The 24,687-nt window shown below is 40.8% G+C and overlaps 1 protein-coding gene and 1 long non-coding RNA gene across 3 annotated transcripts in view; one reads left to right on the forward strand and one right to left on the reverse strand.

Annotated features, from left to right (window-relative positions):
* adamtsl3 (ADAMTS-like 3) overlaps positions 1 to 24,687 on the reverse strand; it is a 238,953-nt gene that overhangs the window by 32,692 nt on the left and 181,574 nt on the right. The window contains exons 13-19 of one of the 2 annotated variants that reach the window (XM_032537404.1): positions 22,242 to 22,452; positions 20,413 to 20,560; positions 19,385 to 19,469; positions 16,852 to 17,147; positions 16,178 to 16,307; positions 1,716 to 1,926; positions 445 to 624 (exon numbers count right to left, since the gene is read on the reverse strand). In XM_032537404.1, the coding sequence (XP_032393295.1) occupies positions 445 to 624; positions 1,716 to 1,926; positions 16,178 to 16,307; positions 16,852 to 17,147; positions 19,385 to 19,469; positions 20,413 to 20,560; positions 22,242 to 22,452 (1,261 nt within the window). Of the gene's footprint in view, positions 1 to 444; positions 625 to 1,715; positions 1,927 to 16,177; positions 16,308 to 16,851; positions 17,148 to 19,380; positions 19,470 to 20,412; positions 20,561 to 22,241; positions 22,453 to 24,687 lie in introns of those variants that run through there. The other variant, XM_032537405.1, reaches the window with a different exon arrangement.
* Positions 12,288 to 24,687, forward strand: part of LOC116702908 (uncharacterized) — a 24,122-nt gene continuing 11,722 nt past the window's right edge. Inside the window, exon 1 of the long non-coding RNA XR_004335290.1 lies at positions 12,288 to 12,298. This is a non-coding gene — a long non-coding RNA (uncharacterized LOC116702908). The remainder of the gene's footprint in view (positions 12,299 to 24,687) is intronic.

Below are 24,687 nucleotides of genomic sequence, written 5' to 3' on the forward strand. Positions count from 1 at the left end.
AAATGTGCTATACAAATAAAGCTGCCTAGCCTTGCCTTAAAGAACATGCAAGACCTGTTGCTTGTGCGTAACGTCCCGGTATCAAACACACCGGCATTGCAGCTTCAGCCAGATGTCACTTTGGCAACTTTCGGGCGAGGACTCTTTCTAATTACGTATTTTCAGTCCGATATTTAACAGATTTACAACAAACCGTGACTTTACTTGCAAAATTATCCTTTAAATTGACGAACATCACGTGTAATTCAATTCAAGTAAAATGGGATCAAATAATTATTTGTCTCTCCCCGTTCACTACGGTACATGTTTTTTTCCAGAATAAGGTCCCATGACGTTCCACTTTGCCTCTTTCTTTCAATGTTAAAAAAAGCAGCTTCCTTTCAAGCTTGCAGCCTCCAGTTCCCCCCCAACATTTCTTTCCTTCCTTCACTCGCTGCTGCTCACCTTTCCCCATTCGCCTCCTGCCAAGTAGGGCAGGCAGTCGATTTGGCTGCAGCCTCTGTTAGTAGCAGGTTTGGCCCCCCTGCAAGCCTGGTCTACCAGCCTCCTGTAGGCCCCTGTGGACAGAAGCTGCTTACAGTAGACCTTCCGCACCTGGACACCCCCGCCACAGGACTGGGAGCACTGGAGGGACCAAGCAGAAGATACGCATAGGGTTGAGAATGGAGGAGTTTAGGGATGATATTTTGCCTTTATATTGCACATTTTCTTTAGTTTTCTAAACTGTTTAATTTGGCTTAATGGCTTAATTTTGGACTCTTTAGAATTTGTTAATTGTATTGTATGCAAGGCTTTAAATTGACATCCACTAAATGTGGGTAAAAGTGAACATTGTAAAGTTACCAGCCAATTTGTCCGGTGATAAATAAAATAAGGCAAATTACACCGTGTCTGTTTTCATCGGCCAGCTGCAGAAAACAAGTCAGTGTTGCCAGATTGGACGTTTTTTTCCGTTAAGGCATTCGGGCAGTTTTGTGTGTGTTTGGCTTGGAAATGTAATCTTTCCCTGGCAACACTGCTTGTAGTTCTAATCCTACATTTCCCATAACCACTTTGTAGTGATGTGTCAGTCAGCCATTGGCTACGCCCCTCGCTTGCGTGTATCGATTACGAGCTACGCTGAAACGGAGAAGACAAACGGAACGGAGCCAAACAAACCAGAGGAACTGAAATTAAATAGTAAAGTGAATTAGGAAAGAAAACCAAACATGTGGTCTGTGGAAAATCTGATTGGCTGGTTACTTAAAAATATCCTATCCATGTTTGCTGATGATTAAAAAAAAGTTAATTTAAAGCCCTGATTGTTCGTATTTTGTCTATGTAAGGTATTTTATTGTGTTACCTCTCAGGTGAATTCTTAGAGGAGTTACAGTAAACCATGGAGCTCTTATTGTGACGGGAAAAACGGAAGTGGAAAAAGGCGCCAATGAGTGGATTTTGACTGGGTTGTTTACTAATAAAGTGAGAGGTTCAGTGCCGTCTTGGTTCCAGCATTGGAAGCCCATGGTTCTTTATTTTCTAGTCAAACCTGAGCTTAGGGAGCATAACAAACCCTCAGTTACATATATATTTTGTACTTATTGCACCATGGGTTGGAAAGAAACCCTTTTGTGATACCTCTGTATGTTTGGCACATATTTTGAGAGAATTGACAATAAAGTTGACATAAGATTGCGTCACATTTATAGACACAGACACACAACCAAAGTTCACACCTGCTGCCAAGGTTCGGTGTCCCAGGCGGGAGGACAGTCCAGCTGGTTGCAGGGTTGCAGGATGGCAGGTTTGAATTCCCTGCACTCGTCCTCTGAAACAGTCAGAATATCCTGCTGGTCAACGGACAACAGGCGCATGCAAAACACACTTCTGGTCTGGATGCCCACGCCACAGGACGCAGAGCAGCCGGTCCATGCTGTCACCTCCCATCTGCAGAGAGAGATAATGGAGCAAGTCAGTCCCTAAATACTGCTAAATATTACAGATCCTCCATTTCAATTCCTTCCAAACATCATAGTTCTACTTTTTGGGCCTAATTGAATAGGTTTACATGCTTTGATGTTCAAAAAACCCATCATGTTGTTCATACTGAGCAATACTTGGCCCGCCTTCCTGAAAAGCCCAGTCTGCTCTGATTGGTCAGCTGGCACACTTTGTTATGATTGACCAACCAAATTCAAACAAGCCACTGGGCGGGCTGTGCTTGCTCAGGCGGTACTAATGGGCAGCACATACAGTGGCTTGAGAAAGTTTACACACCCATGCTGAAGTTGACTAAAAAGAGGAATAAAAAAACATCATTTGGAAATTGATCTTAATGCCTTAATTCAAAAAAATAAATGTATCATTCTTCCTTAAAATACTGTGGGCATAAGTATACACTCCCCTATGTTAAACTCCCATAGAGCCAGGCACATTTTTATTTTTAAAGGCCAGTTATTTCACGTTTTATGCTCTTCTTTTAGTTCTTTTTTTATTTTTTATGTAGGCACTGGCACTGCTTTAAAAGAATTGCTCTAGCACCGATATCGGAAAAAACCCAAACGATACTCAACCCTATTTGTCTCTTACATCTCTTCCTTCTGTCTCGCCTCTTTTCACCCACACTGGGAAGTAAAAGGAATCAGACTAAAGCTGGAGAAATCAGGGCAACACGTTTCTGATAATGAAGCCTTCTTGGCTCAATCTAGCTTGATTTCTAAATGGCATTATTAATCATGATGCACAGCTGTCACTGCTTGAGACGGAACGTTCATGACTCAACTCTTGGTTTCTGCTTGAATAGCGCTTGATGTGGCGTTAAGTGTCTATTTATACTACGTTTTTGCTTATTCTTGGGGTATTTTAGGCTTATATTTGGCCGGACAGCTGAAGACAGGAAAGGGGTGGGGGGGGGAGGTTCAGACTCAAACCTGGGCCACTGCGGTAAGCACTGAATGCAATGGGGCGCACGCTCAACCAGGTGAGCCACCAGGGCGCACTGTAGCTTTTGCTTTTTAGTTATTTCCGCCAACTAAACATGTGAAATGTGAAAATAAGAGATCCAACTGACAAATATTGTCATATTATTACATTACTATCATTTACACTAATATATAATGTCTGTAAAAAAAAAAAAAAAAACATTAAGCAATTCATCAACAGAATCTATTGGGCATGTTGTTTTATTAAAATTCAAACATTATGCATGTCACAGATTGGTGGCGTTGCTCTAATAAAAAATGAAATGAGAAGAGGATTTCATAAATTGTGGGCACACAGGTGGCACAGGCAATTAGCACGGTAGTCTTAATTTATTTTGGATGCTAAATCTTGCTTGAACATCTGACCTGAGGAGTCTGACGTAGCTGCTGATGGCACTGGACCTCATTTGGAGCTCTAGTTTCTTTATTGCTTTCTTATGGTTAATATTGTCAGATAAAGTGCAAGGCAAGGGACAAATCCCCACAGGGAAGAATGATGCATAGCTGTCACTTGCAGAGAGAGAGAGAGAGAGAGAGAGAGGGAGAGAGACAGAAAGAGAGAGAGAGAAGTGTAGAAGAGGGTATCTGGGAGTTTTTACATCTTACTGTCTTCTCACCATCGGGCTCCCAAACTCTCAGGCAGCAGACTAAAGCATGTGTATTGTGCATGAATGCGTGTGGGCGTGTGTGTACGTGTGTGTACGTGTGTGTGTCTGAAACAGAGAGATATCATGCCTGTGTGTGTGTGTGTGTGTGTGTGTGTGTGTGTGTGTGTGTGTGTCAGGCTCCTACACTCTGCAGCTGCTTCCTGTAAATGTCCATTAGAGGATGAGAGAGGGGTAAATCACTATGTGGGAATCAGACATGCCTCATCTTTATGCCTCCCGTTTGCAGGACTACTAGATGGGCAAATATCCATCTGCTGCCTGGAAATGCAGTGATTTACATGTATAGCACACACACACACACACACACACACACACACACACACACACACATGGACTGGCACACACGGACTGGCATACACGGACTGGCATACACTGAGCTAAGTAGCCTACATGAATATTATGACCATCTTCCATCATCCATCAGCCACTGTTGCAAATGCAAAACTGTGATCATTCTCACATGTTAGTCCTCTTGCTTTACTGACTGACCTTCATATCACACATCATCATCACAATATGATAAGTTACGTCAAGGAAGGGCAGTTTTTAAGAGATTGTTCAGCTTCTTGGGAATTGTCCTTGTTTTCTCTCTACCTGAGAATGATGTTACGTGTGCACTGCCAAGCGTCATTACAACTCTTTCTATTCATTGTCTATGTGAACAGCCGGACAATGCATTCTGGGAGCGTCGCGACGACCTTTAAAGAGTAACTCTTGCCAAAATGCAACCTAGGGTCTTTTTGTGAGTGTACTCGAGTGAAAGCGTCGTTTTGGGTCAAATGGCCTTTAGAATGAGAGAGCTAGGGGCACTTTTACACCAGCCTCAAAATAGCTATTTTTAAAACACTACTTGACACAAGATGAAAATTTGCTCGAATTATCACCAGGGGCCTCCCCGTCTGCTTTTTTCACAAATCGCACCCTGGCTATACCAGTTCAACCACACACACAGACTGCAATGCTGTACCTGAAATGGAATAAAAAAATAGATGGATTACAAATAATAATGGAATAAATGGACTTTAAATGGATTTTCGTTTTTCAACTTGGTCATTTTATGCTTTTAAATGCAGTGCCCCTATGTTGACAAGTGGCTCTGGAAATATTTTAAGCCACTAAAAGGCCATAGTTTACAGTGTGTGGATTACCAATTATATCTAGTCTTGTAGTGCAACACAGAGTACACATTTGCATTAAATCACTTTTTTTGACAAAGTATCATTAGCATTATTTAATTAAGATCTCTTGCACTATCACCATTGCACACAGTCTACCATAGTACCTTACCTTATCATGGTCATTGCATTTCTGGGAGTGATTTTTATTTTTATTCTTATGTATTGGTGATATATGTGTGTATACAGTATATGTTTGTTGTGTTATGATTATCTTGCTACCGGATGCCTAAAATTTCCTTTGGGATGAATAAAGTATCTATCTATCTATCTATCTATCTATCTATCTATCTATCTATCTATCTATCTATCTATCTATCTATCTATCTATCTATCTATCTATCTATCTACCTACCTACCTACCTACCTACCTATCTACCTACCGTAGTTCTTTATATTTAATGGTAAAAAATGTCAGAATAGAGTTCTGTGGTGGCTCGCTGAGACAAAGTCAGTTTCTTGCGAGTCTTTGTTGCATTCTGGTTGAAGTATGACTCACACATGTATTGATCCAAACCTTATCATCAGACATACAGTAGTCTCTCACAATAATACTGTACTCTTCTGAACACACTATCAAAAACGTACAGCAAGACTTTGTGCTCATATTGGCATGTTTTCTTTGCCCTGATGATTGGAATCCCAGTCCCTGTATTCAGAGCGCTACAGGACGCCTAAAGAATTGTTAGAACTGATCATAAAAGATCCCTCTGCAGGGTTTCCCCCAGTGTTTTACAAGCCTGAGGGCCCACCAGGCCTACGCCACTGGGAATTATATTTATATGTATTTTAAAAATGTTTTTAAACTACAGTTACAATGGGGAAAATCAGTTGGTAAAAATCTAAACTTATACTATAAGAATTTAAGAAAGCTGTTTAAGGTTTGTTTCTGTTCATGCAATGTTATTCCTATGGGACGTCTTTGTAAACCACTCAAGTATCTCCTAAAATAATTTGACCTTTTGTACTTTTTCTGTTGATTTGAAAATGTGTGTAATTCTAGTTTGCTTTTCTTTTATTTCTTTTAAGTTTTTTGTTTCTTTCTATATTAAATGGATTATGTATTGAAGAGTGCCCTGATTTATTGCATCTCTCCATCACATCTTTTATTAATTATGAGTATATGCATCTGTAGTATTTGTATATGTGTAAATAATAAACTAAACTAAACTAAACTAGTCATATTAGTTAGCTTTTAGCACTGACTTAATGTAGGAGCCTATGGAATTTTTCTTAATGCTCTTTTAAATTACATGATACTGTTATCACAGAAACTAGTGGGCTCTACATTAATGCTGCCATCAGTCTTTGACTCGACTTTGTCTTAAAAAAGACACTTCACACCAGGGTAAACAACTTTTCTAGGGGAAACCTTGCTCTGCATCCGTCATAAAGTAACTCTAATTTCCGGGACTAGGCCTGTTTTCTGGCTTCAGGGTTACATTTTTATCACACCTGTAAATCAACATTAGTCCCTCTTAAAAAATGCTAAAAAATGGTCCAATGGTTGAACTTAACTGCTGACCCCTTGTATTTAATAGTGATTTTTGAAATGAGTCTCAGTAAAGCTGACTTCAAACATAATGAGTATACAGTTGTGGTCAAAAGTGTACATACACTTGTAGAAAATCACAATGTTATGGCTGTCTTGAGTCTTCAATAAGTTCTACAACTCTTATTTTCTGTGATAGAGTGATCGGAACACATACATGTTTGTCACAAAAAACAGTCATAAAGTTTGGTTCTTTCATAAATTATTGGGTCTGTGAAAATGTCACCAAATCTGCTGGGTCAAAATATACATACAGCAACAAAATATGTCAATTTTGGTGATGTAGCGAGTTGTGTCAATCAAATTAGCTTCATGTCATGGCCTCTTCACTTCTCTAAGTGATGATTGACTACAGCTGTTGATTCTCATGAGCCCATTTAAATAGGGCTCATTTGACCCAGTGATTAGACTCAGCTACAAAAGCTACAATGGGAAAGTCAAAGGAACTCATGTGGATCTGAAAAAGCGATATTGACTTGAACAAGTCAGGGAAGTCACTGGAGCCATTTCAAAGCAGCTACAGGTCCCAAGAGCAACTGTGCAGACACTTACGCAAGTATAAAGTGCATGGAACAGTTGTGTCACTGCCACGATCAGGAGAAAACGCAAGCTATCACATGCTGCCGAGAGGAGAATGGTCAGGATGGTCAAGAGTCAACCAAGAATCACCAAGAAGCAGGTCTGCAAGGATTTGGAAGTGATGGAAACACAGGTGTCAGTCTCCACAGTCAAGCGTGTTTTACATCGCCATGGACTGAGAGGCTGCCGTGCAGAAGAAGCCCTTGCTCCAGAAAAGGCACCTTAAGACTCGGCTGAAGTTTGCTGTGATCACATGGACAAAGATAAAACCTTCTGGAGGAAGTTCTCTGGTCAGACGAAACAAAAATGAGCTGTTTGGCCAGCACCCCAGCAATATGTTTGGAGGAGAAAGGTGAGGCCTTTAATCCCAGGAACACCATGCCACTGTCCATGGTGGTGGTAGTATTATGCTCTGGGTGTGTTGCTGCCAGTGGAACGGTTCTTTGCAGAAAGTAATGGGATAATGAAGAAGGGGATTACCTCCAAATTGCAGGAAAACTTAAAACCATCAGCCCGAAGGTTGGGTCTTGGGCGCAGTTGGTGTTCCAACAAGCAATGACCAAAACACACATCAAAAGTGGTAAAGGAATGGCTAAACCAGGCTAGAATTAAGGTTTTAGAATGGCCTTCCCAAAGTCCTGATCTAAACCCCATTGAGAACATGTGGACAGTGCTAAAGAAACAGGTTCATGCAAGAAAACCATCCATTTAGCTGAACTGCACCAATTCTGTCAGAAGAGGGGTCAAACATTCGACCTGAACGTTGCCAGGACCTTGTGGATGGCTACCAAAAGGCCTAGTGCCTGAAAATGGCAAGGGACATGTAACCAAATAATAATGTTGCTGTATGTATATTTTTGACCCAGCAGATTTGGGGAATTTTCAGCGACCCATAATAAATTTATGAAAGAACCAAACTTTAGACTGTTTTTGTGACAAACATGTATGTGTTCCGATCACTTATCACAGAAAAATAAGAGTTGTAGATTATTGAAGATCAAGACAGCCATAACATTGTGATTTTCTACAAGTGTATGTACACTTTTGACCACAACTGTACTTGATTACAAGTGACTCCCACAACACAACAGAGTTTTTAGAGCAAAAAATAGTAAAGGACAAAGGTAAAAGAATGTATAAAATGTAATTTAACCTTCTATGATGTTATGTGCCTTGTAGGAACACAGATCTTATGTAAAGGTAATGATCTCTTAAGACCAGTTATTCTTCAGTATACGTTAGCTTTCTGTCCTGCTGTTGGTGGCAGTGGGACAGAATATTGATCTGTTTGTGTTTTATGTGTATGAGTGCACATTGTGAGAGCATAATAGTGAAATGTTCCTTTTAATGTTGTGTGTAATGTGTCATGTAGCATCGATCAGCATTTGTTTCTTAAACAAAAACCAGGGCAGTGCGCTTTGCTGAGGAACACACACACACACACATGTGTGTAGTGCTCAGCATCACAGTTCCATACTGTGCTGTTGACTTATGCACCAAAACTGAGTCATGATTTGTTTCATAACTTGTAATTATGATTGAGATTAAGAACCCAGCTGTGCTCAAACAATGACAAGTTTTCCAAATGACTGCTCTCCCAGGAGAAAATCCACCCAAGTCAGACTACTAATGGAGCTGTTGTGGTTCCTGAAGTGATTTAGTGCTGCACCTTCATGAAGTTTTGGGGGACTTGAGACTTAGCGCGCAGCTGGCAACCTTGGTTTTGGTCAGTTTGATATCAATGTATTCTGGATCGATGACGATTCACACCAGCTGGTATGCAGATTTGTGCTGCCGATGTCTAACTCCTCTCTTCAGGGAAACAACAACAAACTTCCAGCTAGCAAGCTACACATGGGAAATTCAAAAAGTTTGAAAGTAAATTTGGATCATGCCTGCTTGGTTGTTTCAGAGAATGATTGTAAAGATTTGCAAAGAATATATTTTTACGACATGGGTTGCAACCATAAATGGATCTAAAACTTAATCTCAATCCATTATTTATTTGGCAAATAAAGTAATATAAAAATCCAATGACATTGAACGTACAAACTTTGTATATTCATAAAATTCAACCAAATTTTACTGTTTCCATAAGGGATTCTTCATTCGATATTACTTTATTCACATAAAAATGGATGGAAACATGGTTAGTGTTTTAAGTCACTGCCTGACTTGATCATGAGATGAGATGAACTGTTTTTTTTTACTGATTTGTCTTATTATAGATGACTGGCATCTCACTTTACATATAGAGGCATATGCAGACAGGCATCTGCTGACTGAGGGGGAGTAGACTAACTAGAACTGTCAGATTTTTGATTGATCAGTTTCCACATGTCTTTTCAATGCCTTTCAATGTCTTTTTAATTTTATGTCTCAGATCAAAGTGAGCAATCAGTGTGTTGAAAATGGGACAAGGGGCTCTGGCTGCTCTAGAGACGGATTTCTGGACGATCCATCGGATCTCATTTGCCAACTGTTCTGCAGCACCGAGGCCAGAAAGAAGCCAGAGGCAATAGTAGTAGAAAAGCAAACAATGACATTCTAGCCAGTGTCAATCAGAGAAGAGTATGGGAAAATAGGATCAAAGTTTGAAAATGACTGCCAAAAATATTCTTGTCATACACGACCTATACCTTGAAGGTAACCTAATGTCGTTTCAACATCTCCAACAGACATATGACTTCCTTTTTCAGGTTCCTCCAGATTTGGAACTATATCAAGACTCACATACCATGCTACAAACACAAGCCCACTGGTCCACAACACACTGGATAGTCTTAGGTGTCTTGTACCAGGAAGTAAAGGCACAATTTCCTCCCTGTACTATTGGCCTACGTAGGAGTGTCCACAGTAAACCTGAAGAATGATTGGGAGCAGGAACTTAACGTTGCAATTTCAGATTCAGATTGGGAGGGGATTCTAGATAGAATTCATAGCAGCTCTGTAAACTCTAGACATTCTTTAATACAATTCAAAGTAGTCCACAGGCTTCATTACGCTAAAGCCAGGCTCTATGCCATATACATATAGATATATGGGGCGGCTGTAGGCTCAGTGGTCGAGCGGTTGCCTGCCAATCGGAAGGTTGGTGGTTCAATCCCTTGCCCTGCAGTCCCATGTCGAAGTGTCCTTGGGCAAGACACTGAACCCCAAGTTGCCCCCGATGCTGTGCATCGGAGTGTGAATGTGTGTGAGTGTTTATCTGATGAGCAGGTGGCACCTTGTACGGCAGCCTCGGCCACAGTGTTTGAATGTGTGTGAATGGTGAATGTTTCCTGTATGATGTAAAAGCGCTTTGAGTAGTCGTTAAGACTAGAAAAGCGCTATATAAATACAGCACATTTACATACCCTAACATCTCTCCCAATTGTGATAACTGTAAGCACCTCTCAGGGATCCTTACCCATCAGTTTGGTCTTGTCCTAAATTGACTCATTTCTGGTCTCTCATATTTGACAACTTTTCAAAGGCCTTGCACAAAACCATTGCCCCTAGCCCACTCCTTGCCATCTTTGGTTCAGTGGTGTCCAATCGCAACATTACAAACTATGAAGGGCAAGCCATGTCCTTATGCACCTTGGTCGCCAGACGCAGTATTATGCAACAGTTGAAATCAGAGACCAGCCCCCCATTTTCAGCAATGGCTTAGAGAGTAAGGGAACATACTACACATGAAAAGACTCCCATATAAGATGTCCAAAATAAGAAAGAATTTTCCACAAAATATGGCATCCTCTGTTGGTCATGTGGTCGGAGACGCGTGAGTCAAATAACCGCCAGGGTGACACCCCTTGCACTCTAATATGCAGCTTCTTTCCTCCCTTTTTCTCTCAATTTGCCCTGTGCTGTCACTATTTCATTTTTCCTCTCTGCTGGTGTTTTTACGTATTCTTAGTTATCTATTTTTCTTTTTATACATATATATCTTTTTTTCCCCTTTGGCTGGGTGCGGATAGGGGTAGCTTAGGGCTTTATGGCTCATGCTGTGTTGTTGTTTAAACTTTCAGAAAATCCTGAGGGAAGACTCTTGTGTTGATATCCTGAACAACCTGTTTAAGCGATTTCTTCAATAAATATATTCGAAAAAAGAAAAGAAAATGACTGCAGTTATGCTTTGTGCCAGAGTCATAGTAAGCCTTATATAAAAATCATGTATGGTTTTCAGCCACTCACTTTTGAGTGCCTCTTAATGTAGGAGCTGTGTATTATTAGCTGCATGGTAATCCGTTTCCCAGAGTAGTAGGAGAATCTAGGCTGTGTCTCCAGTACTGCCAGAGGGCCAAAGGGCTAAAATAAATTGGAAGTCTGCTGCCGCTAATACACCCACTGACCTGCCTGCTGGCCCCCAATCTGACCGGGCAGGCTATTCATTAGGGGGACAGAGGTGGGTAAATCCACCTAAACTCAAACTCTGGACTCCAGAGCTGGAAAGTTTAAAAAGCGAGGCATCTGGCCAAGTAATTACTGAGTCACTGGTGTTCAGCTACTACATCCGAGCTACCGAACACCTTACTTTCTCCCTCTTTCAAGATAAAAAAGGCAATTATAGTTGATTGTATTGGTGGTTGGATCCCAGGCTCCTCCAGCCACATGTCAAGTGTCCCTGAGCCAGACTCTGAACCCCAAGTTGCTCCCTGGATGCGATTAGCTGTCCACTGCTCCTACTACTTACAATGGGTTTAGGCTATAGTGCATAGTTTCTGTCGCCGCCATAAGGAATTCTAAGAAATGATAACAAAACTGTTGGTGCGTCCACGTGATATAAACCTTAGAGATCACGCACCACCCCCACCCCACCTCCACACAGTTACTTGTAACCAAGGAGGACACAGTGGATTAAAAAACATGATGGACTCTTCATATAAGGTCAATATCTTTACTCGAGTTTCTGCGCACAAATGTTGCCGGACAACACTATCTTCTGAACACAGTCATACTGATAAATACAAAGAGTTGTGTGGAGCTGATTGTCTTAATTAGCTTTGTAGCAACTCATTTGGCACTGGCTTGAATGGAATGTACGTTCGTTAATATCAAAAGGTTACACACTAAAGCTTTAAATGCAGTAATTCAATTTCACTACATTGTACTGTGTATGTGACAAATTAAGAATAATGTTTTGTATTGCTGTGTAATCTATAACATTATTTACTCAACACAGAGTTCCCGCAGGTTTCGCCAGGTTTCACCAAGTCAAATTTAAAACTTTTAAAGACCTATTCTAGACTATGAATGATTTGTTAGACCTTTATCACAACAACAACTTGGCCCTAAATTCAGTTTTTTTAAAACAAACAAAACAAGAATTGTTAGGCAACCAAAATGTTCCAATTACCTTTGATGAAGTGAAAACATGCAGTGAGGGGGTCAAAGTTGAAGATGGAAAAACGGACACAAGTTCATGATTATGTAAATGTACACAGGGCCATGGATAAGCATTGCTAAGCCTGTTATACAGCCTTTGGCAGTACTAAAATACTGAAAAGTCTGCACATGTTTTTTTCAGCTAACATGTTTTCTTAATAATGCATATATTTCTTTTCAGCCAAAGATCCAGTACATTTGTGTTGTTATGTAAGCATGTCCCTGTACTCAGGGGCCACACAGTCTACTTGTGTTTCATCACCAGCCCCGGCCTGACTGCACGTCTTATTGTGTTTACTCAGTAAGGTACTTGTTTTGGATGGCCAAATATGGCATATAAATCAGTCTACAAAGAAGCAGCTCTCTGCAATGGTCCCAAACCCTCAGACTGCACTCTCAGAGGTAATCCTAGTGTTTATTCAAAGTGATGCAGGTCACTCTGTTTAGTTTTCCTCTTAACTTAATCAATGCACTTCATTTCCAAGTTATTCTAACATGGTCAGGAAAATGATTTTAGGGTTTTAAAAGTTGTGGATCATTTCTGCTCTCTGTAAATGTAGAAGGCATGAAGGATTATTTTAAAGAGGCCCAATGTACAGAGGAGTAAACTGGAACTATTGGAACCACCTGCTTGGTGTGTAAGTCACAAATTATTGACTCTAATTCTATGGACTGTAATAGGCATTAAGGGACTTGGTTGTCTGATGCTTAACTCCACATTTCTGGGTCTAAATTGTTGACTTCAGCTTTGATTTTTCCTCCCTTCTTTCAAATCTAGTTAAGTTGTGGAAAAGAAACATAAGCTCCTGCTCCCTGCTCATTGAGTGCCGTCAAACAAAATAGAAACTTTGAGATACACTCCCTAGATGTTGGTGCAACATCCAATAGTACCAGTAGTACCACCAAAACTATCAATTTCCACCCAATTTAGTCAAGTCAAGTCCATTTTATGTATAAAGTCCAATATCACCAATTACAAATGGTGATGATGCCCCGTAATTCAACACAGTTTGAAACTCAACTCAGAACTGTTTTGAATTTCAAAGCATCAACAGTGACCTGGGTACGGAGGCGACTGGTCAGGCAGGTTAGGCAAACTGGCATCAGTCAAGTTTATTCACGTCATTCTAATAAAATAGCTGCAGTTTCACCAACATGATTGTGTTTTTCTCGATTAGATTTTTATTGGTAACGGACCAGTTAGCTAGTGAGCCAGCAAGCTTACAATAGTCAGCAGCTAAAACCACACTCTCACAATGTATTTCACATGTTAATGTCACCTTTTGGAAGTTTTCAACACTAGGGTAGACGGGGTTTGTTAATTAGCTTAAGAGATGGATGTGGGTGGGGATTGCCGGGGGAACCTCCGGGACGGCAAGGACTTTCGATGGCCATTGTCGGCAGCAGAAGATCTCCCAGCTGCCTGGAATTATGCTGTAACTTTATCTAGTCGTTTTGGTGCTTAACCCACCTTTTGTTATTCGGCAGGGAAGAGATTTTTGTAGCACTGACGGAAACGTAGCTCGCTGCTCTTCTGACCCCAGTGCTTGGGTCTGATATGGTCTGTTTCCCGGTGCTTCTTTAAAACCCGGCACTAGAGATAAGTGCTGGCCGTGTTCGGCCTGCTGTAATGATGGTGGCTTGCTGCTAGCTGGCTGAGGGCTAATGGTAACTATATGTCCCGGGGCTGTTGTCAGCTGTCATACGGACCAAAGACTCTCTGCGCCGGGGGAGTGAGGCAGACTGACCAGGGTGTGCTAGCTGGCTAAATTAGCATTAGTTAGATTAGTCGTCTATCAATATATCTAACATTAACTTTACTAGTGAACTTATTTGTGTGTTAGCCCAGTGCTGTTATCTGTGGTCAAAACAATCATACTAAAAATAACTTTATGAGCGTGTTGTACAATGCTGTAACCTTATAATGTTACCCACCAAGCGTTAGCATTAACATTAGCTAGCCACTTGTCAAACAGCACATTGTAGTAACATTAAGCTGGATCAATATTGAAATGAATCAATAAATTAGGTCTCTGCTGTAGTACTGTGATGCAAAGTGGCATGTAATTAATTACAAAATGATGCCGTGTGGCAAAAAAAGCTGTATTATGGTATAAGTATTTCTTTCGTGACATTGTATGATTTACAATTTCTTTCGATCATCTGGGTGCTCGTGTTTTGACAGAAGTTACAATTGACAAGCATCTATAGGAAATGTTCCGTGTCAAACATAAAATGATAGATTTCTCAGGGATTGAAATTTGGTAGCAACATTTGGGATAGTGTAAGAACACAACTCACAAAAATATATAACACCGCGACCGGTCCTGCTAGAGGGAGTTGAGGTGGAGGCAGTTGAATCATACAAATACCTCGGGCTGTGGCTGGACAACAAACTGGACTGGACAACACACAGCAGCCACCTGTACAGGAAGACACAGAGCCGGCTGTACTTCCTGAGGAGGCTGCGCTCCTTTAACATCTGCAGCAAACTGCTGTGGATGTTCTACCAGTCTGTGGTCACCAGTGTCCTCTTCTACACTGTGGTGTGCTGGGGGGGGCAGCATATCAAAGAAGGACACCCACAGGCTGGATTAACTGATCAGGCGGGCCGGCTCTGTGGTCGGCATGAAGCTGGACTCACTGGTGACGGTGGCAGAGAGGAGGACATTGGACAAACTGCTGGACATTACTGAAAATGCCAGCCACCCCCTGCACACCGTCATCAGCACCCAGAGGAGCCGGTTCAGTGGAAGGCTGCTCCTTCCCAAGTGCCGGACCAACAGACTCGAGGACTCCTTTGTCCCTCATGCCATCCGACTATACAACTCCTCCCTAGGGGGGAGGAGGAAATAGGGCACAGAGGACAATACACACACACACACACACAGTACACACACACACATACATACACACCTGGACTTAAATTCACACCTAGTCACTTTATAATAATTTTTTTTACACTGGACTAAACACTGACACTTTAATAATAATTTATGGTCTTTTCTTTGTTTATTTGACGAATGTTCTTATTGTTGTTATTATTTTTATTGTTATTTTGTTGTCTTTATACTGTCTTTTTATCTATTTTTTATTTCTTTTTCTCTTGCTAAAACTGCTGCTGGAACTTTCAATTTTCTGCGTGAGTCATCCCAAAGGATCAATAAAGAGAAGTCTAAGTCTAAGTCTAACATGAGTATGGTCATCTTTAGAAATGTTGCAGAAATGTTAAATATTGTTCCTTTTAAAACATAATGAAATACTGTATATGACACGCTGGTATCGGATCGGTACTCGGTGTCAGCCGATACGCAAGTTTAGGTATCAAAATCGGTGTAAAAAAAATGGAATTGGATGTTGCTAGTAACCAAGGAGGACACATGATGAAAAAACATGATGGACTCTTCAGAAAAGGAAATTATCTTTCTGAACACAGCCATCCTGAGAAATACAGAGAGAGCTGTGTGGAGTCTTAATGAGCTTTGTAGCAACACATTTGGCAATGGCTTGAATGTAACGGACGTTCATTAATTTCAAAAAGATTTGCAGTAAAGCTTTAAAAGGAATTTGTGTTAACTTACTATTATTATGGCGTTAATGTTGACACGCCTAACTTATATACATATACTAATATATATATATATATATATATATAAATTCCTAATTTCCTTTGTCTTTGGATGTGCCGTCCCATTTTCATTTAATTCTTTTCACCAATAGGCAGTGCTACATCAACACGATTAGTTTAAATGGCCATTAGTCAGATTAGTCAGGTCATTAGCCTAGCTCACTTGAAATCTCCTTGTATCAAAGACTAGTATTCATATGTGTGATACAGAGCTCAAAGTTAAACAGGGCACAGTGTTCTCTCACCTGGGGGGGCACGGCTCAGGGTTACAGATGCGGATCATCACTGGTGGCCTACTGGATGAATCACACATAGAGTCCTCCACCTCTTCACCCTGCTTCCTGTTAACACACCTCACAACTGCTGTCTGCTTCCCTGGGCAGAGGACAGAGACAAGAACCAGTTGGACGTAAAATTCCACAAAGACTCCAGGGCATTTACCAGGGTTTCTACAGGTTTCACCAAGTCAAATGTAAGACTTTTGAAGACCTTTTTAAGACTATTATGAATAAAATTTACGACCTACAGTGTATCACAACATTAAAAATAGTCAGATGTCAGAGTCTGGAAACATTGTCTGAAACATTTCTCAGATTTCAACATTGGCGTTATAGGACATTAAGTGTCTAGAGCAGCTGCATGTTTGCCCCATTTGTAGTCATAGTAAATAAATAAATATTATATTATATATATTATATTCGGATAAGCGACAGAAAGAAAAAAAAAACATTTTAAAGCTCTGCGGCAACATTTCATTGAGCATTAGAGGCAACGTTACATTGACATAGGAAAATTAAGACCTGTTTAAAATAATTTAGGATCTAGAACACAATACATTAATTTAAATTTATATTCTTGTTCTAGACTTTTTAAGAGGAAAACCGTGTTTACACTGCTGACATCCCTTGCTAAAGCTCACCAGCAGCACATGTGGCTGAGCAGGCAGTGAAGCCCCGGTAGTCCCAGCTGAACACTTCCTCTGTCTGCATGTAAGGGGTCTCATGGTCCAGGAGGTGTGCGGAGACCCCTGGGACTTCGGCACATGGCCCCTGGTTGCACGGCCTCTCCAGCTGGGGTCTTTCTTCGCCACACTCCTCCTCTGGAAGGTCCACTTCCGTCTTGGTGAATGAAAGCAGCACCTGGCACTTCACCTCCCGAGTTTGCTTGCCAGGCCCACAGGTGGTGCTGCAGGGCGACCAGGGTCCGGGGACGAATCTGAACACACAGGTAGACAAAATGCTGTTTACTGAAAGAGCCATAGCATTTGAAACTAACACATTTTTAGTCAACAGATGTTTTGCATTTGGTAGTCAAAGAGCACAGATTCACAGATTAACATCACAGAATGTACTACAGAAAGGATTGTTTTGGTTCGGACCGTGGTCTGGGGTGAGGTTTCCCCACTGTAATTTTGGTTTGGATCCAAAAAAAATCCAATAGTCCGGACCAAACGAAGTAGGTGTAAAAGCCCCCTAACTCACAGCGCTGAACAGTTGGTACTTTGGCTGTTTGTGGCCAATCAATACAACATGTCCGATGGTCACACTTGATGACGCAACATGAAATTTTGCTTTGCTTACTCTCTGATCAATCAATCAGTCAATCAATAAATCAATGTTACATGACATAGTACAAGGTAAAATTTCTGTGAAATGTAATTGTAATAACTTAAGAGGATTTGCAGTATGTTATTTATGTCTATCTTTGCTTCCAGTCATTGAAGTGGTTGCCTGTCAAGAAAACTTGCATCAATCATTTCAAGTATTTTACCAAGCGGCAAATTCCTATGTTTTTCTGAAATTCAAGCTACACACTTTACAGAGCCATCCTATAACCCTACAGGGGTGATGTTTTGCTACTCTTGATTTCTGCCCTTTTGGTACAAAGTGTCTAGCATGCACAGTGAGCATGGTACCATAGCTGAGCTTCATGTGCTCATCACATTAACATGGCTTACATCACATTTGCTTGGATGTATGTGATGAAGATTTGCTTTAGGACTGTAGGTGTATGTGCAAAGTGTTTGAGATGTGTGTGTGTTTGTGTGTGTGTGTGTGTGTGTGTGTGTGTGTGTGTGTGTGTGTGTGTAAACTCTGAGAACTGATGGATCCCAGGGAGCCTATCATAGCTGACAGGACCCAGAGCAGCAGGCAGGAATCACATGCTTATCATCAGCAGCCAAAAGAGAGGAAGCTGAGCTGGACAGATTCACACAGCCCTGGATGAGCTTGGTGTGTCAGTGTGTGTCTTTTATCCAACATGAATAAGGAGTGCATTTATACTGTATAAACTGGCAATATATAGCCAATTTCAGACATATACAGTACATGCATAATTAAACATATTGGCCTTGTATGAATAAATGATCATGATAATATGAATATGATAAACCATGACACACTGTGAAAGAACCAGTTTGAAGTTGTCTATAAAAAAACATTGTTCACCAAAACAGGAATTAACAGGACTCCCCACCTAAAGCTCCTATATTTTATAAAACAGGCAGGCAAACCTTAAATGAATGTATTGGGGTCATCCTGTGAGAACACTGATGGTAACTGCGGTTCAAATTAAATTATTTAACATCTTCATAAATATATATACATATATATGTATGTGCAGGGCCTGAAGTTAACTTTTTTGATGACCAGCCAGTTTTTTTCCTCGTAAAGTTGAAAAACAGGAATCACATGAACGTTCCGAAACAGCAGTCGCATCCCCTCCAACTGCGCTGCTGTCATGGACGTCAGTGCCTCGACCGCAGCGGTCTCCTCCGGAAGCGCAGTCTTTGGTAGTTTACAACTTATCGTGTGTAGGCGGCTTTTTGATGCCTCGTGGTTCTTAATTGCTTCTAATAAGTTTTTAGTCTTGATTACAAAAGGACTGGACTTTGCTTTCTCTGAGCCATACACTGCAGTGCATTTGTTCTGTACTGCTGTCATAAATCAGCCTCGGGGTTGTCACCAATTGTCCACTTTGTATTAAAACATCTTCTTTTACTTTTTTTTTTACTCATCTTTTTGTTGGTTGTTTGTTTCAGCCGGCCTCTTTACCCTAGTAATATGCCGCCACATTTTTAGCTAAAATCCAACTAAATGGTGAACTTTGTTGAAATGTAAAAGAACAGTTGCAAAAAAAAAACTAATGAATCACTCAATTCTCATTGGCTATCTGCCAATGTGGCAGGTAGAATGAAAGTGTTACCCGCCAATTGCTAAATTCACCTACATTTGGCCGGTGGGAAAGTGTTAATTTCAGGCCCTGTGTATGTGTAGACAGTAACGCAGTGAGATTCGGGTAAACAACGGTAAGTGGGGTCATAGAATTAATTACTGTAATACAAAAGGGAGCACACCATTAGGACTTTAAAAATAGAGGGAAATGTATGTTGTTTGTGTGCGTGCGTGCGTGCGTGCGTGTGCGTGTGTGTGTGTGTGTGTGCGTGTGCTTACGTGGGCTCCTCTGTAGCAGTATGCTGCTCCTCCAGTTCGTGGGCTTGTTTTAACCAGGGCACCTTGGCCTCCACCGGCAGAGATTCTGAAGGAAAGATGGAAAATAAGTTCCACCCCAGTCCAGGGTTCCAACACATATCTATGACCCAATATAACATTTCCATGACCATTCACAATGTATAACACAATATCACACAAAACATATCAGATTCAAACATCATTTCAGCCAGATGGCCTACACGGATTACACGGAAAATTAAGAAACGTACATGATGTCCCGTTACCTTCCTCTTTCTTTTATCCGAGTCTAATACAGAGTTTTATTATCATGGAAAAGCTCTTTTTAACTGGCACTTAGAGACCCACAGTACACATGCACGCAAAATTATGAGCTTTTTGGGGAGAGAATGACATCGCCATTTTAAAGAATCCAGCAGTTTAATGAGCAGGGATGCTCGTTTACGGCGGAGGACGGATCATAAATTAGGGCCACATGATGGAAGCTAATGCAAATGGCTGTTGTTTTTATGGTGAAGGTGGTGACTGTGGGCACACACACACACACACACACACACACACACACACAGGTTGTACATTGGCTGACAGGTTGTACATTTTGTTTTGGAGTATGTACGGGTTTTGCCAAACGTAGTCTCGCATTTTTAGACCCACCTCCACAGCGCTGTGTAGGGGGTCTGGCTAGTCCACACAGCATTCTGGGATGTGAGAAAAGCAATGGAGCTGGAATTCTGGTAAAATGCAAAAGCCATATACCACATACATGTACAATAATAGGATTGATGAGGGTGTATGAGTAGGGCAAAAGAAGTGTTTTTTTTTACGTGTATAAATAGCTTTAGTGTGCATGTGCAAGTATTATGTCTTCTGGTACTAAAACATTACTTTCTCCAGCCAATAGGAGAATGTTTATATACAATAAGATATAACAAAAATAAAGACATTTAGACACACACACACACACACACACACACACACACACACACACACACACACACACACCCTCTTACCTCGAGGCTTGTGGCAGGCGACTGGGACCAGACAGTCTTCTTTGACATGAGGTTTGAGTGACGCTTCGCAGCCTCCGATGTGCTGTCCCCGGTGGTCAATGCACAGCACCACCCGGTAACGCAGGCCACGCCCACACGTCACCGTGCACTGTGGCGGGGAGGCAACGCACACATTACCTAACATATTACATAAGTGTTATTCACTTTCATTTCAGGTGATTAAAGCTGGAGTGTGTAGTTTCTGTCTCCCTCACGATGAACTCTAAGTAACGACAACACCGTCGGAGCATCAACATGATACAAGTCTTCCGTTATCGTGCACCACCCACACCCCTCCTCCACGCAGTTTCTAGTAGCCAAGGAGGACACAGAGGATTAAAAAAACATGATGGACTCTTCAGAAGAGGTCATTATCTTCACTGAGGGAAAGTGAAGTCCTTTCACCCGTTTCTGTGCCTACGCCTGGGTCAATTCAATTCAATTCAATTTTATATATAGTATCAATCAAGAGTTATCTCAAGACACTTTACAGATAGAGTAGGTCTAGACCACACTCTATTATTTAAAGATAGAGAAGGTCTAGATCACACTCTATAATGTACAAGGACCCAACAGTTTTCCATCCAGAGCAAGCAACAGTGCGAAAGTGGTGAGGAAAAACTTCCTTTTAGGAAGAAACCTGGGACAGACCCAGGCTCTTGGTAGGTGGTGTCTGACGGGCCGGTTGGGGGTGTGATGAATAGTGGCAATGACAGTCACAGTAAAAGATAATGGAACAGTCACTAAAATTAGTAGTTTGTAGTAGTTCATGGCAATGCAGGGCCCTGCACCGCAGAGCGTAGCAGGATGTAGCAGGGCATTGCAGGATGTGTAGCAGGACCACGGCGGCAGCTGCAACCATGATTTTGGAGCCTCCCTGATCCAAGGAAACATGCTGGTGATGTGATGTCATGTCAGAGTGTCAGTGGAGGACCACCCATTTTCCTCTCAAGTTTGCTTTTATAAATCCCAATTCTTGCGTAGCGAGTCTGTACGTCTTCTTTTGTACGTACGCCACATTTATAAATGAGGCCCCAGAAGGCCACAGTGTTTACAGTGTTTGGTGCATGCGTTGACAAAGTGCAGTTTGAAAGCAAACCCAACCAAATCCAAAATGCAAACATGTTGCAACTTCACCCCCAAAGGTCACCGAATCCACTGAACTAGTGGTGTGAATGCGCCTAAGTCTTCAAACAGTGTGCAGACCAACAGTCCAAGGATATTTAATTTACAATGTTATAACAGGGAAGAGTAGAAAATTCTCAGATCTGAGAAGCCAAAACCACAAAGTGTTTCACATTTTTGTTTGATAATTGACTTAAATGATTTATTGATAATCTAAATTGTTTCTGATGATTTTTCTCACAATCGACTAATTGATTAATCCTTTCAGCTGTACACATGATCAATCACGAGCAACACTGATGAATACATTTGTGAATGGTTTCTTTCAATAAAGCCCTATGGTAGGGCTGTAACAATTACTACAGTACATAATTATCTAATTGTAATTGCTATGTAATTGCTTATGTAATCGTGGTATCTTAGTTTAACCACATTAAGTTGCTAACATTAACTAAGGTCCTAAGCTGCTAAGGTTTTATGATAATAAAGAGGCGTGGTTTACTTCATAGCCTGTGTAGAAAAGTAAATAAATATTTAAAAATTTGACTATAAGAGACAGTTATTTTGTTCATTATTTCATAGACAATTAATCGCACAGTCAAATTTGGAATTTTTGTAGCTCTACCATGTGTTGCTGGGTTCTTGAGAGTACTTCATTGACTGACCTGAGACCAGTCCATGGCCACCCACTGGGGGCAGGCGAAGGTGTTGCATGTCTGTCGGGTGGTGGGCCGAGGGGAGTGGGTACACTTCCACTCCTCCACCTGGGAGAATTGTCCGTGGGTGTCCTCCTCCACACACATCACGCTGCGGTCCTGCCAGCCACCGCTTTCGCCACAGGACACTGAGCACTGGGTCCAGGGGCCCTGCTCCCAGCTGCACACACAGACACACACACACAGACACACAGACACACACACACAGACACACACACACACACACACACACACACACACACAGACACACACACACACACAGACACAGACACACACACACACAGACACACACACACACATATAAAGCTTTCTCAACTCATTACATATGCAACATTGTTTGATGACAGCACAGGTTGCATCTCCAGGGGTCCATTTCAGGATGGAGGTTTAACAAACCCTGATCTCTGATTTGATTTAACCTGAGTTTTTTTATTTTTATTAATTTAATTTAATTTTTCGGTTCCAGAACAGCTGATTTGAGTTCAGAAAACTCAGAACAGGTTCACTCAGAGTTAAGCACGTGCTCCATCACAATAAAAAGGCAGCATGAATAGAACTACGATCCTACGATTCACCATGGTAACAACCACTAACAAACCGGTGGGCATACTCATGCGCACATACTGTAATTACATATACATATACACATACATAGGTTTGAACATATATTTCGTTAAATATAGGTATATGAGATGGTAAAGACATATGGTTCTGCCTGTGTAGAATGCCTACCGTACTGGTAAACAAAGTTTGGGTTATTAATGGTTATTGTGCCCTGATGACGTTTGTGGGGCAGCGGCTTATACCCTGTCCCATACTAGCAGCCTAAAATCTGCTGTAATATCTGCTTTGATATGTTGAACTGTTTTTAACTGCTCTCTAATGTTTAATTTATTATACTGCAATGTAACTTTTATTTTCGTATTTTATTTTGACTGTTTTTAACTGCTCTTTAACGTTTAATTTCTTGAACTGCACTGTAACATTTAGTATTTTAATCGTTTTTATGTAAAGCACTTTGAATTGCCCTGTTGCTGAACAAGTTATTCCAGTCAGAAAGTGCTTTAAACATAAAAGCTTTTTTTTTTTTTTATATGGACTTAGAAACATTAGGTACTAAAAATAAAAGCTGTACAGTATGTCTTAAATGATGAGTGGAGGAAAAATGAACCAATAGCAACAAATTGCAACCAATGAATCTGCCTTCCTATATATAGTGTGTGCAAGTCAAGAGAGGTATTAGAAACAATGCATTACACAGAATCAGCATAATCCATTATTGGCAATATAAACTGAAGAGAAATACTTTTTCTGTCCGTAAGTGGTAAATAGTTTCTGGTATGGAAAAGGAGACTAAGACTATAATTCAATTTATGTAGAATGTGATTAATATGGTTGTTAAAAGAGTTGCAGAGTATAGGCCTAGGAATTTCTGCAATGTTTTCTTGGAGGGGGATAGGCCTACTTAGAACACCCTGGCTACAGCCTTGAATTTGATTAAAGTCCCCCTATATATTTTTTTAGCCTATCGTTCTTCACCTGGATGTTTGAGCACCTACGGGAATGACGTAAGTCCAGAGTTTGACACTAGACAAGTTTTCACCTTCATCTGCTCTGTGCTGGCCTTAAATCTCACTTTAGGATTTAAATTTGGATGCCATATGATCCAGTTTGCAAATAACAGTAAGTGTGATGTTGATGTGTTTATATATTTTGGATTTTTCAATGAGCGACACAGAGATAATGTGATTTTAAATGAGGTAATATAACTTTATATTTGGGGGGGGGGTGCATCACAGAAACAATTAATCAAAGCAGAGAATTCTTTTATATAGCAATAAAGCCAGGATCAGATAAGGTTAGGTAAAACAGAGGTTTTGAGAAAAGTCAGCATTAACATTTTCAATTCCTAACCAAAGGCCATAATTTTAATACATGAGTCATGCTTTAACTGCCAGGAGTGGATATTCAAGGAAATGAAATGAGAAACATGCATGTTGACAGTAAACAGTTTGCAGATACGTTCATGTAAGACCAAACATTCAAGACCAAAATGTCAAGTCCAGTTGCCTAAGAGTGTATCTACAAAATACATCTGACTGAGAATCTTCTTTATTGTTTTATTAAGCTTGACTTATAGCCCTCACTAGTCTTTAGGAATAGTAACAGATGCTGTCTCCTATTCTTTAGTCTGGTTTGTAACCAGGTTATGAGTAGCCATGTTCATGTTGCACCTTTGTTTCATTTAATCTCAACAGGAATGATACTGGCTCACAATACTTTCAGCGTGTATAGAGTGTATTTCCACATGTAAATGGGGGAATTTAGGGTTTATTTCAATCAAACCAGAGTGGTGATTTTCGGAACAGTGGAAAGATGAACCCAGAAAGCTTTT

Source organism: Etheostoma spectabile, chromosome 15 (assembly GCF_008692095.1).
Source record: "Etheostoma spectabile isolate EspeVRDwgs_2016 chromosome 15, UIUC_Espe_1.0, whole genome shotgun sequence".
NCBI lineage: Eukaryota > Metazoa > Chordata > Actinopteri > Perciformes > Percidae > Etheostoma > Etheostoma spectabile.